At 45.4% G+C, this 13,952-nt stretch overlaps 2 protein-coding genes across 2 annotated transcripts in view; one reads left to right on the forward strand and one right to left on the reverse strand.

Moving 5' to 3' along the window:
- Positions 1–13,952, forward strand: part of T265_14119 (hypothetical protein) — a gene marked incomplete at both ends in the record, with an annotated part of 36,083 nt that overhangs the window by 11,940 nt on the left and 10,191 nt on the right. Inside the window, 8 exons of the mRNA XM_009172110.1 lie at positions 7–273; positions 300–721; positions 1,365–1,835; positions 4,116–4,364; positions 6,911–7,168; positions 10,551–10,782; positions 12,365–12,458; positions 13,059–13,118. Coding sequence (XP_009170374.1) covers positions 7–273; positions 300–721; positions 1,365–1,835; positions 4,116–4,364; positions 6,911–7,168; positions 10,551–10,782; positions 12,365–12,458; positions 13,059–13,118 — 2,053 coding nt within the window. The remainder of the gene's footprint in view (positions 1–6; positions 274–299; positions 722–1,364; positions 1,836–4,115; positions 4,365–6,910; positions 7,169–10,550; positions 10,783–12,364; positions 12,459–13,058; positions 13,119–13,952) is intronic.
- The window catches only part of T265_06751 (hypothetical protein), a gene marked incomplete at both ends in the record, with an annotated part of 6,050 nt that continues 904 nt past the window's right edge, over positions 8,807–13,952 (reverse strand). The window contains 2 exons of the mRNA XM_009172096.1: positions 8,807–9,036; positions 10,601–10,771. Of these exons, the coding sequence (XP_009170360.1) occupies positions 8,807–9,036; positions 10,601–10,771 (401 nt within the window). The remainder of the gene's footprint in view (positions 9,037–10,600; positions 10,772–13,952) is intronic.

Raw genomic sequence — 13,952 nt, forward strand, 5'->3', positions numbered from 1 at the left:
TGTCAGGAATATCAATCCTCTCTTCGAGATGCTCCACCGAACTTCCCCTGATTTACTACGTGCGCTGAGATCTTTATTGGGATGCGAACCCATTATCGGTGCACCGTCTCCTGGACCAACTGACGCGAGTGGAAAGTTGATCAACAGTGATAAACCAGGGGTTCCAATAGATGGATTCCCTCCGCATTCGCCGGGCATCTCAACTCCCCAATCCTCGCCACGCCGTCCTTCCACTCCGCCACTTGCTGGAATCAAACCCAAGCAAACAAGTAAGTATTTAGTAGTTTTTATTACTCTAGGCCCTTTTTATCAGATCCTTTCTGCCAATATAGACCACAAAGAGATACTCGCTCAGCTACGCCACCCGAACTAAGCACGAGGGTTGAGATTCCGTCACGTTACCCAAGCCAAGCCAAGATCAGTCGAGATGCCAAAGTTGGGTTCGAGCCAAAGACCAAACACCTTCCACAACCGCTTTGTCAGAACCGACGTAAAAAAATGTCAGTGAGCAACATAAGGTTTGTAAAGAAGTCGTCCAGCTGTAACACCCATTCGGCGCCTAGCTGCCATGCCACCCGAAGGAAGCACGAGGACAGGGATACTACCAGGTTGCCCAAGCCTAGACAGGTAATGTCGAGGGGCAAAGGTAGGGTTCGAAGCATGAATCTTGTGGTCAGTAAATTCGCGCTCTTACCACTGAGCCATCTCGCCTCCAAGGTTCGTAGGTACCTCTTACAGTTTCAGGTAGATATAGAAGCTCGATTCCGCACTTGGTAACCGGAAATAATTGCAAAACAGTTCCCATCTACACCCTTCCAACCCTGGTTCGAAGATGAGTGATTTCCTCGGGGTTTGCCTTTAAAAAGTGATTTGTTATTTTTTGAGATGTTTAACAGTTGTTCATATTGAACTTTATCGTTTACTACAAGGCTGTTGGTTACGAAGTTTCACATGGCATGCTTAATGTTGCATTTGCTTGTTACGACCGCACTCGAAGGCACGTGCCAAATCTGGGGAGGCTGAGCGACAAGAGAGCGTGAAAAAGACCATGTCCTAAACGTAACACAGTATTCTTTGACAACCCACGACCGGTTTCGCACTTCTTGGGGTCTGTCAGTTAGGCGCGATCCCTGAGTTTCCTACAACCTTATGTTCAAGTTGTATCTGAATCGGACAGAATTCGAAAAACACTCGTCTGCACAAGAATTTCATTTTGTCGTCATTTTTAGTCGTTTTGCTGCGATCACCACATGCTATCGATATGGCTGTTTTACACTCATCGCATATGCTCTCGCGTTTATCACAGACTAACATGTGATTTTAAAGATGACCCTACTCTTTCCTGTCCCCTTCCACAGCATCAGAGTCCGGTGCGTTGAGTGATCCAAGATTAACGCGCGGCCAGGCAGCCATTCTTGCCGGCGCACTTCCAAGTCCGACAGTTTCTCCACTCATGGAGGGCTCTGCTAAATCGATCGAGCCATTGGTGCCCGTCAACCCCACTTCTTTGAGCAGTGTCGCTCACCAACCGACTATTCCGATTGTCATCCCAAGCATGCCTATGGCTGATGAACCCAAACCGAAGCCTGTACCGAAGCGTCATATTTTGCACTTGCCAGTTGGACAAAATTTGGCCAATCAAACGGCGCAACCGGAGCCGATCCTATCTGAGCTTGACCTAGATAAGCTTGATATCGATCGAATCACTGAAGAAGATGCTCGGTTCGCACGGGCTAGTTGGAGTCCCCCGCCACTTCCGCCTTCTCAAGCTATTGTGCACGGAGACAAGACGGATCAGCTGCCGGAGACCCCGGAATCGATGGAATTGACAATAGGTAATCAGTGCAATTTACTTCAGTTCTCATCGTTCTCGTTCTGCCAGCCTCCATATCTTGATGTGGTGAATCCAGTGGCTTGTTTGTACTTGAGTTGCACTTTGGATACAGTTCATGAGTAGTGATAAATGTATAAGACCATATTCAAGACTTTAAGGCGGAGACAACTGACTGCACTCAGTCAGTCAGGCCAACGTCGCACGGCGATTCAGCAACAAGGTCTCTACTACCACACGCAACTGCGCACAAGGCTATTAACAGTAGTTTCTCGTGGTCAGTGTACTGCATTTCTAGGACCAAATGGTCTGTGAGTCCATCCTCGTCACCATCTTGGGTAGCGACACATCCGTATTTTACACCAAGAATCAAACTATACGTCATCGTAAATAATGTTTGAGAAATGGAATGCAACTGAACGGTAAGAGAGCAGGTAGGAGCTCATATCAGGATTCATACACATCACGTTCAGAAGGAATATAAGGTCCATTCATCTTGTCGTGATCCTTGGGCTTCACACGGCGGTGAGTTGCGCTCGAACCTGCCGGTCAGTAATCTATTTTACTGTTTTTCTGGCCTCAGATGGAGTCACAATAGGGTGTGAAACTGTCAGGTGGAGTCCCGCGTCGAAACCGGTTACTGCTCGCATTCAGGCGCTGATACATCTCGCACCCGATTGACCGAAAGATTGGGCCGCTTGCCGATTTAGCCTCAAGGCGAGCTCTAGTTGGCTGAAAGCATTTACCCAACAGCCAGTCATGCCCAGTATCTGCCGAATGCCGGTTGCCAACGGTGCATCTAGAAGGCGTCCGAATTTCCAGGACGTTATCGCCTGATATACGATGCGCTGAACCAGTGTTTTTGACCTGGTTTTGGGCGTTTAATACACGTTATGCGCCTTTGTGGTCGTTTATCGCCTGATATACGATGCGCTGAACCAGTGTTTTTGACCTGGTTTTGGGCGTTTAATACACGTTATGCGCCTTTGGTGGTCGTTTTGACGAGAACGCTAGCTTGGAAAATTCGGACCGGGAACTGAGCTAAGACATCACCGTTATTACGAAAGTGTTTAAAATTCACTAGGTTTTCGAGACGCTTTATCTCTTAAAACAGGTCCTCAGACTCCGTAACTGAGCCGAAGTGTTCGGTGGAACTGTACTTATTGTAGAGATGAAGGACAGTAAGCTTCGATTTCGACGCGTGAAATGCTTGGAGTGTGGGGAACTTATAGAAAACGACCAACAGTATGCATCGTGAACGGATTTTCGCAACAGTGTATTTACCCATTCGCGAAGTATACATCACTTTGCGTCTAACGGAATACTTGGCTGAATCCCAACTAAATCTGTCGTTTGTCATATTGTTGCCTAATGTTGCAGTCGGTACGATATTCGAGGTATTGAAGTATATTTTCTCTAAGTAACACTAAGAAACACGAGGGATTCAGCTGAAATTCATATGAGCCCTCCGTCCCGAAACGTGCTGATTTTGTCAGGGCAGTAAAATACGTATCTACTTGGTTGTGTTTTTGATAACGTGTTTCTAGCTAAGATTTCCGGTAACACTGCAGAGGGAGGACGCCAACTATTAACGCATCCGATCAGACACTTTTTGTGGCGGTTCCCACCAAAACAAATTGTGACTGAACCATCATGGAATGGCTGTCTGATTCTGTAAGCCCAACAGCGGTTTCGCAAAGTATTCCTTATTTATCTGTGTCGTCCAGACCACATTCTCCCATTCGGTGGTCCATGCCTGTCTGCCTATTTGACCTTTTTCCGTACTCCTTGTTATAAACTACATCGCTCTCATTTATTACAGGATTCTGGAAGAGTGCATCTGATGTTGAAACTTTCTGGGGCAGATCTGGCAGTTTCCTCAGTTTGAGTAGCTAGTTTTGATTTTGAACATACCTGCACCCCCCAGTTCTTTTTTGTTGTTTCTGATGTTGGCCTTCCAGCGTGAAGAATATTTTCTCGGGTTGAACATTCTTGGCCGTTTCGGTTCACCCTCCATTCCTTGTCGATCCCAGCACCCTATAAATAATCTTTAGTCTCTGACTTCGCCGTCACTCATCATATTTATTTAACTATTTCCACCTTAAACTCGAAGCGCATGTTTTGAGAGTGGATGAACCTATTTTTTCGAAAGAGTTGTGCGCTGTGTTCGGTCCGAAGCGGCAAGTGATAAGAATTATTCTACAGTTTAAATCATAATCATCACAATAAATCAATAACATCCTCGCTTCTATTTTCTACACACTAACTTTCTCCCGCATCACAGACAATCTTCGCCGCCGCTTCCAGGACTATCAGCTTAGATATCGTTACTGCGTTGAACCGGTGGATGTGAATGCGCTGATTGATTTATTGGAAGGACCGATCCGAAGTGCTCTAGAGGCCTTTCGTGACCTCGCCATCCGATTTGGGCTTGTTCGTACCATGTCCGGAGGAATGGTTTGTGCAGACCGGGGAGGTGACGAACCCGATCTAGATCTACTGAACGGTGAAGTAGACAAGCGAACCAGTTCAGGTGAGTTCCTGGTTAGTTCGTCTATGTCTATTTTCGGAACTGAAACAGCAGCGATAAGTGAAGAAACACGCTTCTATGTTAATAATGTGAAACCCCACATATGTACAATTTCGTGTTCGAGTAGGAATAAGGTTGATGAGGTTCAAGAGCTGTGTCTAGCTGATAAATTCTAAAAGGGGCAAAAGCATGGCTGATCTTTTTGGGGGTTTTGTCGGTATAAGGAGTAGCGTAATGGAAAAAAAAACGCTCCCATATCTCAAATATCGTGCAACAAATCCGTTTGAAGAATATCATGAAAGAACTATTCGGCTGATTCTCCCGGTAACACTAACGAAATTCGAAAGGGTTATAAAACTCCAGTTCTGTCCTCTCATTAGACGTTGAACTACCTGAGTCAAAGCAAGTGGTCCGTTAATTCCGGACCTTGCAAAGCTGCCACGATCCATTAAATTTTAAAGTCAAATAGCTGGCTGATGAGTCGCGCACCCACGTAAAAGTGGAATTTCATGGGCCGCAAATAGTTGTAGTATGTAACGGCCCGTACTGCGGTCTGTTTCCTCCTGCATTATCAGAAATAACGAAGTACTAGGAACTTCTCAACACGAATCACAATAAGAATAGGACGAAGTGGAAGGCTATCTGTCGGTCTTCGTGTAGGCAAATCAAACGGTCATCCAACCAATAAGTCCATCGATTGTTTGCCAGAGTCTTCTAAAACAAAGAATTGCTGTGGTTTGTTCGCTGAGCTGGGCGATTTGATTGCAAACGTTTCGTCACAAATCGGGGTGAAATCATCAGTGCGTTGTTAGAGAGCCTAGTGGAGTGTAGCGATGGGAAGGTAGTTGTGTCATCGCTACGCTCCACTACGCCCTCTAACAACGCACTGATGACGAAGCGTTTGGAATCAGATTTCCCAGCTAGGCGAACAAAACAACGACCATCTACGCTACTTGAGCTATCAACATTGACCTCAGTAACAATAACAATAACAATAAAAGTAATAATAATAGTAATAGTACTGTAATAATAATGGTTCAGCCGTAGCACTCTTTCTGTGCGTAGCTGCCCTGCCACCTACAATAAGCATGATGGCTTAGATACTGCCAGGTCGTTCAACCCTAGGCAAGAGCAGTCGAAATGCGGAGGTCGGGCTTGAACCCCGGACCTTTTGGTCAGTAAGTTCGCGCCTCAATAGCAAACGCACAACTCTCTACGTTTACAATGGCGGTAATTTTAACAAATATCGACCGCTGAATTTTATCGGACTGAACACAGTGTCAACTGCTCCTTTAGATCTGTGCGATGCTTGCTCTCAGTTAGCTGGCCAGCGATCGATGAGGTCAGCGTGATTTCCTTTAGCCTTAGTGTCCTCATTCGATGCATTTGATTGGCTCAGCTGTCCTTGCACCGTCGACGGCGTGTGTTCGCCTACACAATTTTCTGTTCGGTTCTGTTTGGGTAGATGGCTGCACACCCGGATATGAAATCATGAATGTTTGATTTGGCAGACAGTGGTAACGGTACGTTGGTAGGTGGTACCGGAAATCGAGAGGTCTTCTAGAGCGATATGTTTTTCTAGATGCTCAGATCTGCCGAATAGCAGTCACTAGATGACGTTCAGTCCCATTACTGACATTGTCCCCTTTGAATGGTAGCTTTTTTAAAATATCCGCACCGAATTTCATGCGAAGTGTATTTTGTGAAACATTTAGTTTAGTTGAATTATATTCCAACAGGTACTTTTTGGTTCTGTCTGAACCTGTTCTCCTAATCAACACCCTTGGTAGCCGCTGGACTGGAGTGCCTTTCTAAGCTTATTCGCGTTCGTTGGAACCGTTCAGTTATTGCAACTTTATTGGACTCGTTCGTACAGTGTTTTAACTTATCTATGTATATATTGCAGTGTGTACTGCGCGCCTGCGGAATAATTTCAGACGGTCCCTTCAATCAACATTACGATCAAACATTATTCTAGCCTACATTGGAGACCTAGTCAGTTGCTCGGGATCCGATTACTAGCATGTATCATGTCGACATTGTTCTCAGTACACCAAAAGACAGGCCACTGAAATTTGTCAAGACTGCTATCAGACTTGTGCGAATCAAAATAGTTTCTCGCCCCATGACTAGCAGGACAAGTTATTGGCATGATACTTTCCTTTGTCTTTGTTATTGTTGACCATCAGTTTTACGTAGATGAGGAGACGGTTCAAAATCAATCCAGACCGTCGTGCAAACCTGTGCCGGCAAAACCATTTAGGGTAAAATTGCCTCACGTCGTTGCGCCGACTTGCCGAAATGACTCTTTGTGAAACCAGACAAAGTTACCTGGACAGTTTAGTTACTCGTTTGTCTGATTCGTTTTATTCGCGTAGTCCCAATCGATGCATCGACTGAAATTGTTTTTAGAGAGGTCTGAAACTGAACACGGTCAACAAATCCAATCCATAAGTTATTTAGAATTCATTCCACATTGTTCATCACCAGGACAACTTATCTCCAAAATTGTGTGCTACGCTTATATACCCTGCTCTCCCTTCTTTCAGTACGTCTGCGTTCAGCCTCCGTCTTAGTTGACCTATGTGTTGCGATGGAGAACCTCGTACAAGCCGTCCTAGCGGAAGACTGCTTTGATGATTTGGATATCGCTGGTCGTACAGCCGGAGTGGTCTGTGAGCTGTTGTTCCCATTGTTTGCTGAACGTCTGATGCCTGCGGGAACTGAATGGTCAGAAGAGTATGTGTTTACAATCAGTTGGGAAAACCTTGGGACCTGTCAGGAAGACATCGTTTCACAGAAGCATGGTAAACAATAGGTGGATTCAATCCTGGGCAATGAATCACAAAAGCCTCAGCAGGGCAAGTGAGTAGGTTACCAGGGTGGCCAAGTTTTAAGGCAGACGGAGAACCAATCGGCAAGCGAACTTTCAAACAACAGAAAATTCGTATTGAAAGTCGGTCGTGTTGGTGACTGATTGTCAGAAGGGTCGAGACAAGAGAAACAACTCCGATTTTTTTAACTTGGGTCCCTGGTTCAGGTAACTGCATTGGATGATTACCCTCGGGTAATCATCCCGTTTAGGCTAGGAAGTCCTTTGACAATTTGATTGGAGAGTGGTTGGTTTGAGCTGTATGCTTTGATCTGAACTACTCATGGCGGAGTAGTACGCCGCCGAATCGATGTGAAAATGTGTGTTTATCCATTAAGAGGGACCAGTCGGAGTCACAGAAGATACCCCAAGCCAATCACCAAATGCAGTGATCGGAACCCAAGTAACAACGCCGCAAAAGTCCGTGTTAAGCATAACTCGACCTAGTGGTCGTAAAGCTTAGTCGTCTACACTAATAGCGTTTCTCTATTCGTCACTGGACACTGGTTTAGTGTACTAGCAGAAGGAGTTGTTCGTCTACCTTCAAACTTGGCCTCCACGGTAACCCGCCTCCTTGGTCTAGGGGAAATTTCGTGTCAAAAGCGAGGCGTTGCCTAGCACCAAATCCAACGGTTGTTTACCACACATTTATAGAGGTGTGCGTTTGTTTTCGGTTTCATCCCAGATTGTGTATTCGTTCGAGGAACCTACTTGTGCTTTTCTACTAATCTTTCATGCATTTGGAACACCAAATTCAACTTGCGTCATGCGTGTGTAGAACTCACGTGACATTCAGATTTAGTGACTTATCCAAGACTTGTATTCGCTTGGATAAGAGCATTCAGACTATCTTTGAGGGGACAGCACATCAGTTCCTGATGGATTGGGAATTTTGATCGGAGAGAAGTCTTCTCTCCCCAGGCCAGAGTACTACTCTATTCATCATAGTGCGCGTTCATATTTATTAATTTAGCTGAGCTTCCTATATTAGCAAACTGGCACTACCTGCATGATCCTGGACGGTTTACGTATTTTGAATGAGTGTTGTTAGCCGGGGATGACTCTGATTATACGAACCCTAATGGCAATAACACCGATGTGTGGGATCCAAATTGCCCTGGTCTTAACCACGTTTTGGGCCAAACGTTGGATGCACAGCGTTTCAGAATTCGAACAGGATCATTTCGCGCTTGTAAGTAATCGGGACAGCTGCTGTTGATTGGCTTATTTGACGTTCGAGTCTTGCTGACCCTGAGTATTATAACCTCTGGGGAACGAGTTGCAACACGGTACAGATATTCCCAAAAGAGTGACTATCTTAAGGACAGGATCGCCATCTATATCTAACTGCCTCTTGGTCACTTTGTGTGGTCAGTTGTCTACAGTTTCGACGGCGCCGGGTAACGGGATGCCGTCGTGTGTGATTGATACAAATATATGATTATCAGCGCTTAGCCGTAGGAAGTGATTGTTGTTATCGTTTTTTGGGTACCTACACCAAATTTCCCCCAAGCGATCTTCATTCACATCGATTCTTTCCAACTGGGCATTAGAATCACTAGACAGAACAGTCTTATCCGCGCACTTCATCATCCGCAGAAGTCTTTAGAGTTTTTCCGTACGAAGCCCCTTTGATAGTGCCTCTGTTGCAGCTTGTTGGAGCGTATGCAGAGACAGAATCGTGTTTGAGGTTGTTACTTGCGGATTCTGACTGACCTGGGAAGTCTGCCTGTACACAGATGGAGTCTTCAGCTCTTTCATCCAACGCCACACCCACAATATTGCGATCACGGGGAGCCGCTTCTGAATCATATGACACCCAAGGAATAAGTTATGAATTAACTAAGCTCCATGGGGCCATATTCTGACGCATTGCCATTTTAGGGTCTATATTTGTGTTCCACAGACTACAAACACCCTAAAGGGGAAAAGGTGTGAGCGAAGGATATCTGTAGAGCTGTATGGACATTAAGCACTACCACTTTGAACAGATTCCTCTGTTAGTGGCATGTGCATAGTTTTTTTCTGGTAAAGGACTGAGAGTCGACACTAAATTGGCAGAGGTGCAAACAGACAGTGCATTTCGTTCTGATCAGAATGGTATCAGTATCTGCCTCACTTGGCGGTGGAGGATATACCTAGCCCAAGAACGGAAGGACTGACACACGTTTGCCCAATACCCATTGCGACTACATACAGTATGTACCTTCTGGGCACCATCGGACTCGGGTTTTAAGAGCACTTTGACCGTATTGAGTAATGCTCTAGTTGTAACGGTTTTTCAGGCGGTTTAGGGGTGACTTCTTCTAACCCGTACTTCCTCGGAAGAAGGCAGCATCGCTGCTTCCATAAATGCGGAGATGCTAGTCCTCTGGAGGAAATATCTTATCACCTTTGTACTCCTATCACAGAAGACAGTACGGCCTTGGCCGCAGATCTCATGGTGTGACAGTTACTCTTAGTGAGCAGTCTTGATGACTTTTGTTTGTTTGTTAACATTTGGTCTTTCCAGCATGGTTTAACCTTGAGGAATGACGTTCTAGGCAGTATAATGTGCGGTATCATTACACTGCTACATCATGGTGGCAGACTTCGGTGGAAGAAAAAATGATAGCGTGGCATAACGGCATAGCCACCACGTTCAAATGGACTCGATGTACAGCGGAGCAGCGAGTTGAGGCATGAGCGGGAACATTAACATTTACCTCTACGACTTGATGGACGATGTACCTCTGCGTAGTGAAAGTGGGCGCCTAACAGTGAGGAAAATGAGGAACGGTCCTAAAGCTGGGCTACTTATAAGTAGTTGCACCATATCCTAATTCCGAGAGGAATGAGCATCTTTGATTGGTCGATAGCAAACTACTGTTTTCTATTGTAAAATGAAATAAGGGAACGCATCTAGCCCAGTTAGGGAGTTTGCGATATTTCAGAGGGACAAGCCGTCCACCTGTTTCAACCAGTGTATGCGGCCGGACGGTCATAGTAGAGAGGAAATTACTGCACGATGTGCCGTTCGATAAAGGGGTTGCTAGAGATGTTGATTTCCCTGTAGTGTATGTGAAGACTGCTTGGTTCACATTTCAGCTTATGCCAGCGTGTTTCTCCTTTGGATTCGAAAACCATCGCGTCGTCAAATGTCACCCTATAAATAGCCTTTATTTTTTACATGAGTAGGCTCTACATGGTTGATTTTTAGTCGCTTTGACTCTTGCACGCATTGGTCGTCCCACATTTCACGACGGATCCGCTCTCATCAGTCTATACTGTTGCTCACTGATCACAACCAGTGTCAGAATTCTAAGTATGATTGTTAGAATTTCCTCATTGTTACCCCCTCGTTTCTTGCATCACTTCTTATTCTCACTTCTTCGCTTCCCACAGACAACTTGAAGACTGTTTGCAGTTCCCAATCTTCGTCCCGTTTCGTCATCTGTGGGAAATGAATCCTGGGGACCCAAAGCGCGAGCTTCTACTACTTCTGTTGACTGAGATGCAAACCAAGCAGCCGCGGTTGGGCTATCACTTGCTATTTTTCCTGAAAGTCAGGTGGGTGGGTCACACAAGTTTCCTTTCATCTCCGACAGAGCTCGAGATAGCTCAACGGTTGAGAACAGAAATTGCTGACCGGAAGTCCGTAGTTCTAACCCAGCACTGGCTTCTCCCTTGGCTTGGGCTGCCTGTTGGTACCTCAGCCTGCCTAGTTAACGGCAGCTATATACCGAAAGGTTACCGCAGTTGAGCCGGTATTATTTTTTCATTATTCGGCATGCGTTTTGCCCCATGGTACTTATTTTTAAGGGCAGTTGGAACCCGTATACAGGTTCGGTGTGATTGGTATTAATCCACCTTTTCTGGTTGGGTTGCCGCTCCACTCTTAACATTTCCGGCCAGTGGACTTCAACGAACTGGAAAGTTTTGTGCCGCAACAATTAATTACTCTGCTAAGTTCCGTGTCAACACCAGTCAGCCCCACATGGGTCCTCATAATGTGCTTTTCGCGTTTCCTGCACACGTATCTTTGGCCTTGAATAACGTAATAGCCGTCACCAGATCCCTGATATCTGCTGCGCTCACTCGCTAGAGACTTTCTTACATATCCATCGTCGAGACGAAGCTCTAACGTTAAAACCTACCCTCCTTTGAATTTGAAGTTCGTCCTATAGGTACGCTTATGCTAAAAAGTCCCATAGGTTTTCCCTCGAGAAGTTTTCGCTCGATGAGCCACTTCGACGAAATCCAGATGAAATGAACTGTGTGGGTGAAGTTTGCACGGCATCTTGTTTCTCTAACTTTGAGTCCATGACAGACTACCGACACCCTTTACTGAAGGAGTAGTAGAGGACTTCTGGTTCACGTCCTTTCACGATTTATGATGTGCACGTTTGATAACTCCCACTGAGGGAAAGCCCAACCGTACAGTGTTTTTGAGCCTTTCTACTGTGATCAACTTCAACTTAATTTTAGACGTAGGTTTCCAAACTTTGAACCTCCCGCCGCTTACATTCCGGGTTTAGAGGATTATTTAAAGTTCAAAACAGTCCCATGAATAAGCAGTTCTTGCAATGAAGGCGAGGATGCCTAACATCCTCATCAGCAAAAGCGTCCGTGATCACACGAGCGGTTTGCTACCGCTTTTGTTTGATTTGTTGTAGGTGCGCATAGTGCTGTTTGAGTACCCATCATCACCAGAAAAAAACAAAAACGCTTTTCATTAGGGTTAATTTTCTTCTGTGGTTAAAATTACTGCTTATATGGCTGGTGATTGAAGTTTTTTCTCTGCAGAGCCGAGAAGCACTCTACACCTGTTTTCTGTTTCTTGTGGGCTGTCAACACTGCGCATCCTATGGATCTCTAGTGAGGTTCAAACCCACGACTTTCTAGCTGATATTCGACAACGGATGACTCTTCGTCAACGTCTCAAGCGTGCATCTGGAATGTATCTTCGTTAAACGGACCTTTTTTTACTAGGGCATGTTCTCAAATTTTGTCCATCAAAGGGAGCTATCTCAGTTTATCGCCATTTTCACTCTGTGGTCATATCCCCCAAGGTTTTGGTCCTCGAGACTTCCACGTTTCTTTTGTTTTCCAAATTTGTCGATGATCTGCTCTCTATTTTTGACCATTTTAGTAATGTGAATGACGAATCGATGACTATCTATCGAAACTTTTGTGCCAGCCAGGAAAATCCGAATCTCCGGGATTCTTTGTTCAAGGATATGCAGGTTAGTTCCGGCGGTTTCAGTGGGGGTATGTTTTAACAAAACGTCCAACGAAATCATGAGATTTATGCAAATGTTCCGGACCTTCACGTTTTGTAATGATTCATTGTGGGCGCTCCTCATCTGGGTGGGAAGCACTACAGCCTTTTGCAGTTTTAAGCAACCAGATAAGTGTAGTTTGCCTCAGATGTGCTGGTAGACAGCGCATACACTTTGATACTGGATTTTGCTATATGCACGCATCTTTTCATAAGGACACTACGGCACAGGAATACCTGATGTATAGCATGTCATTGATGCTGTGCCTCTTCCTCAAGGCACCCTGTGTCAACCACTCCGTTGCTTAATATTTGCGCATTTCTACACTGCACTACCCTTCTTAGTCTACTGTTGCCAGTTTGCTTGGTGTAGTGAAGTGGAGTAGAACGCTACGGCTTTAACTTATACACGACAATAATTCATTCGATTTTTATGTGATAGAATCAAGCAAAACGGTTTCTTTAGTTAATCTTGTCACTCACTGCCACTTAATAGCATAGCTCTCGCTTAATTGTCAACGTGTTTGCATAAATACCACGTACCCCACATCATTCCCCCATGCAGCTTCTCGCCGATGACAACCGGCGCCTCTTCGCCTATTTGCTGCCAGATGTATACACAGTGGTGAGTTCTCTCATTCGAATACGATCTTTCCCACCAAATGGTCTACTTCATTTCCTGTAGTTTTTGTGACCCCTTCATGTTACTGACTTGGGTACCAGTCTTTGCACATGTTGAGTGAATTCGTGCTGCGTGAATCTTATGACTGAAGCTCCGTTTGATTTCCCACGAGTTACAACTGAATCCTCCGTCTAGATGTTATTCACTCGACTTTCTACACACATTGTTTTTGCTTCAGATCTGTTTTTCTGGGCCACTTGTTAATTTGTAGAACCCGGTGTGTTCCGCCGGTTCACTCAAGCCTCACCAAGAAAACCAGCGTCTGGTATTATTGTGCACAGGATTTGCCACCGTTTCTCTAGTGCTCAGGTGAATTGTTTTTCTAGTTTCTTCCGGGGACTGCAAGGCGGTACTCAGCGTTAGCTTCATTACCGGTAGGATCAGGTCCTCACAACAAACTAACACTAATCACGGAAGTGTGCTTGAATACACAACAATGCGTCCGGTCAAATGACAATACCACAAGCCCGTTCGCAACGAACGATGGTTATTCTGTTTCGCACATAGACACACAGTCACTGCTGTTAAAATCATCATCATTGTCAGCTGTAATAACCGCGTACTCGTACAGTGGTTGTAGCTGCCGCAGTTTCGTTCACCGATGATTTGGGGGAGGGGGTAGGTAGCTGCGCATTGGGGGCGGGAGCTGATAACTTGGTGCATAAATCCAGCACTGTCAGTGGGCTGTCAAGTGGGGGGGGGGGGTTGGAAAAGGAGCTATGCATTGAAGGCAATAGCTTAGATGCACGAGCGCCATTGAGGGCGCGACTGGGCCAT

This window comes from Opisthorchis viverrini (assembly GCF_000715545.1).
Source record: "Opisthorchis viverrini unplaced genomic scaffold opera_v5_146, whole genome shotgun sequence".
In the NCBI taxonomy this organism is placed as follows: domain Eukaryota; kingdom Metazoa; phylum Platyhelminthes; class Trematoda; order Opisthorchiida; family Opisthorchiidae; genus Opisthorchis; species Opisthorchis viverrini.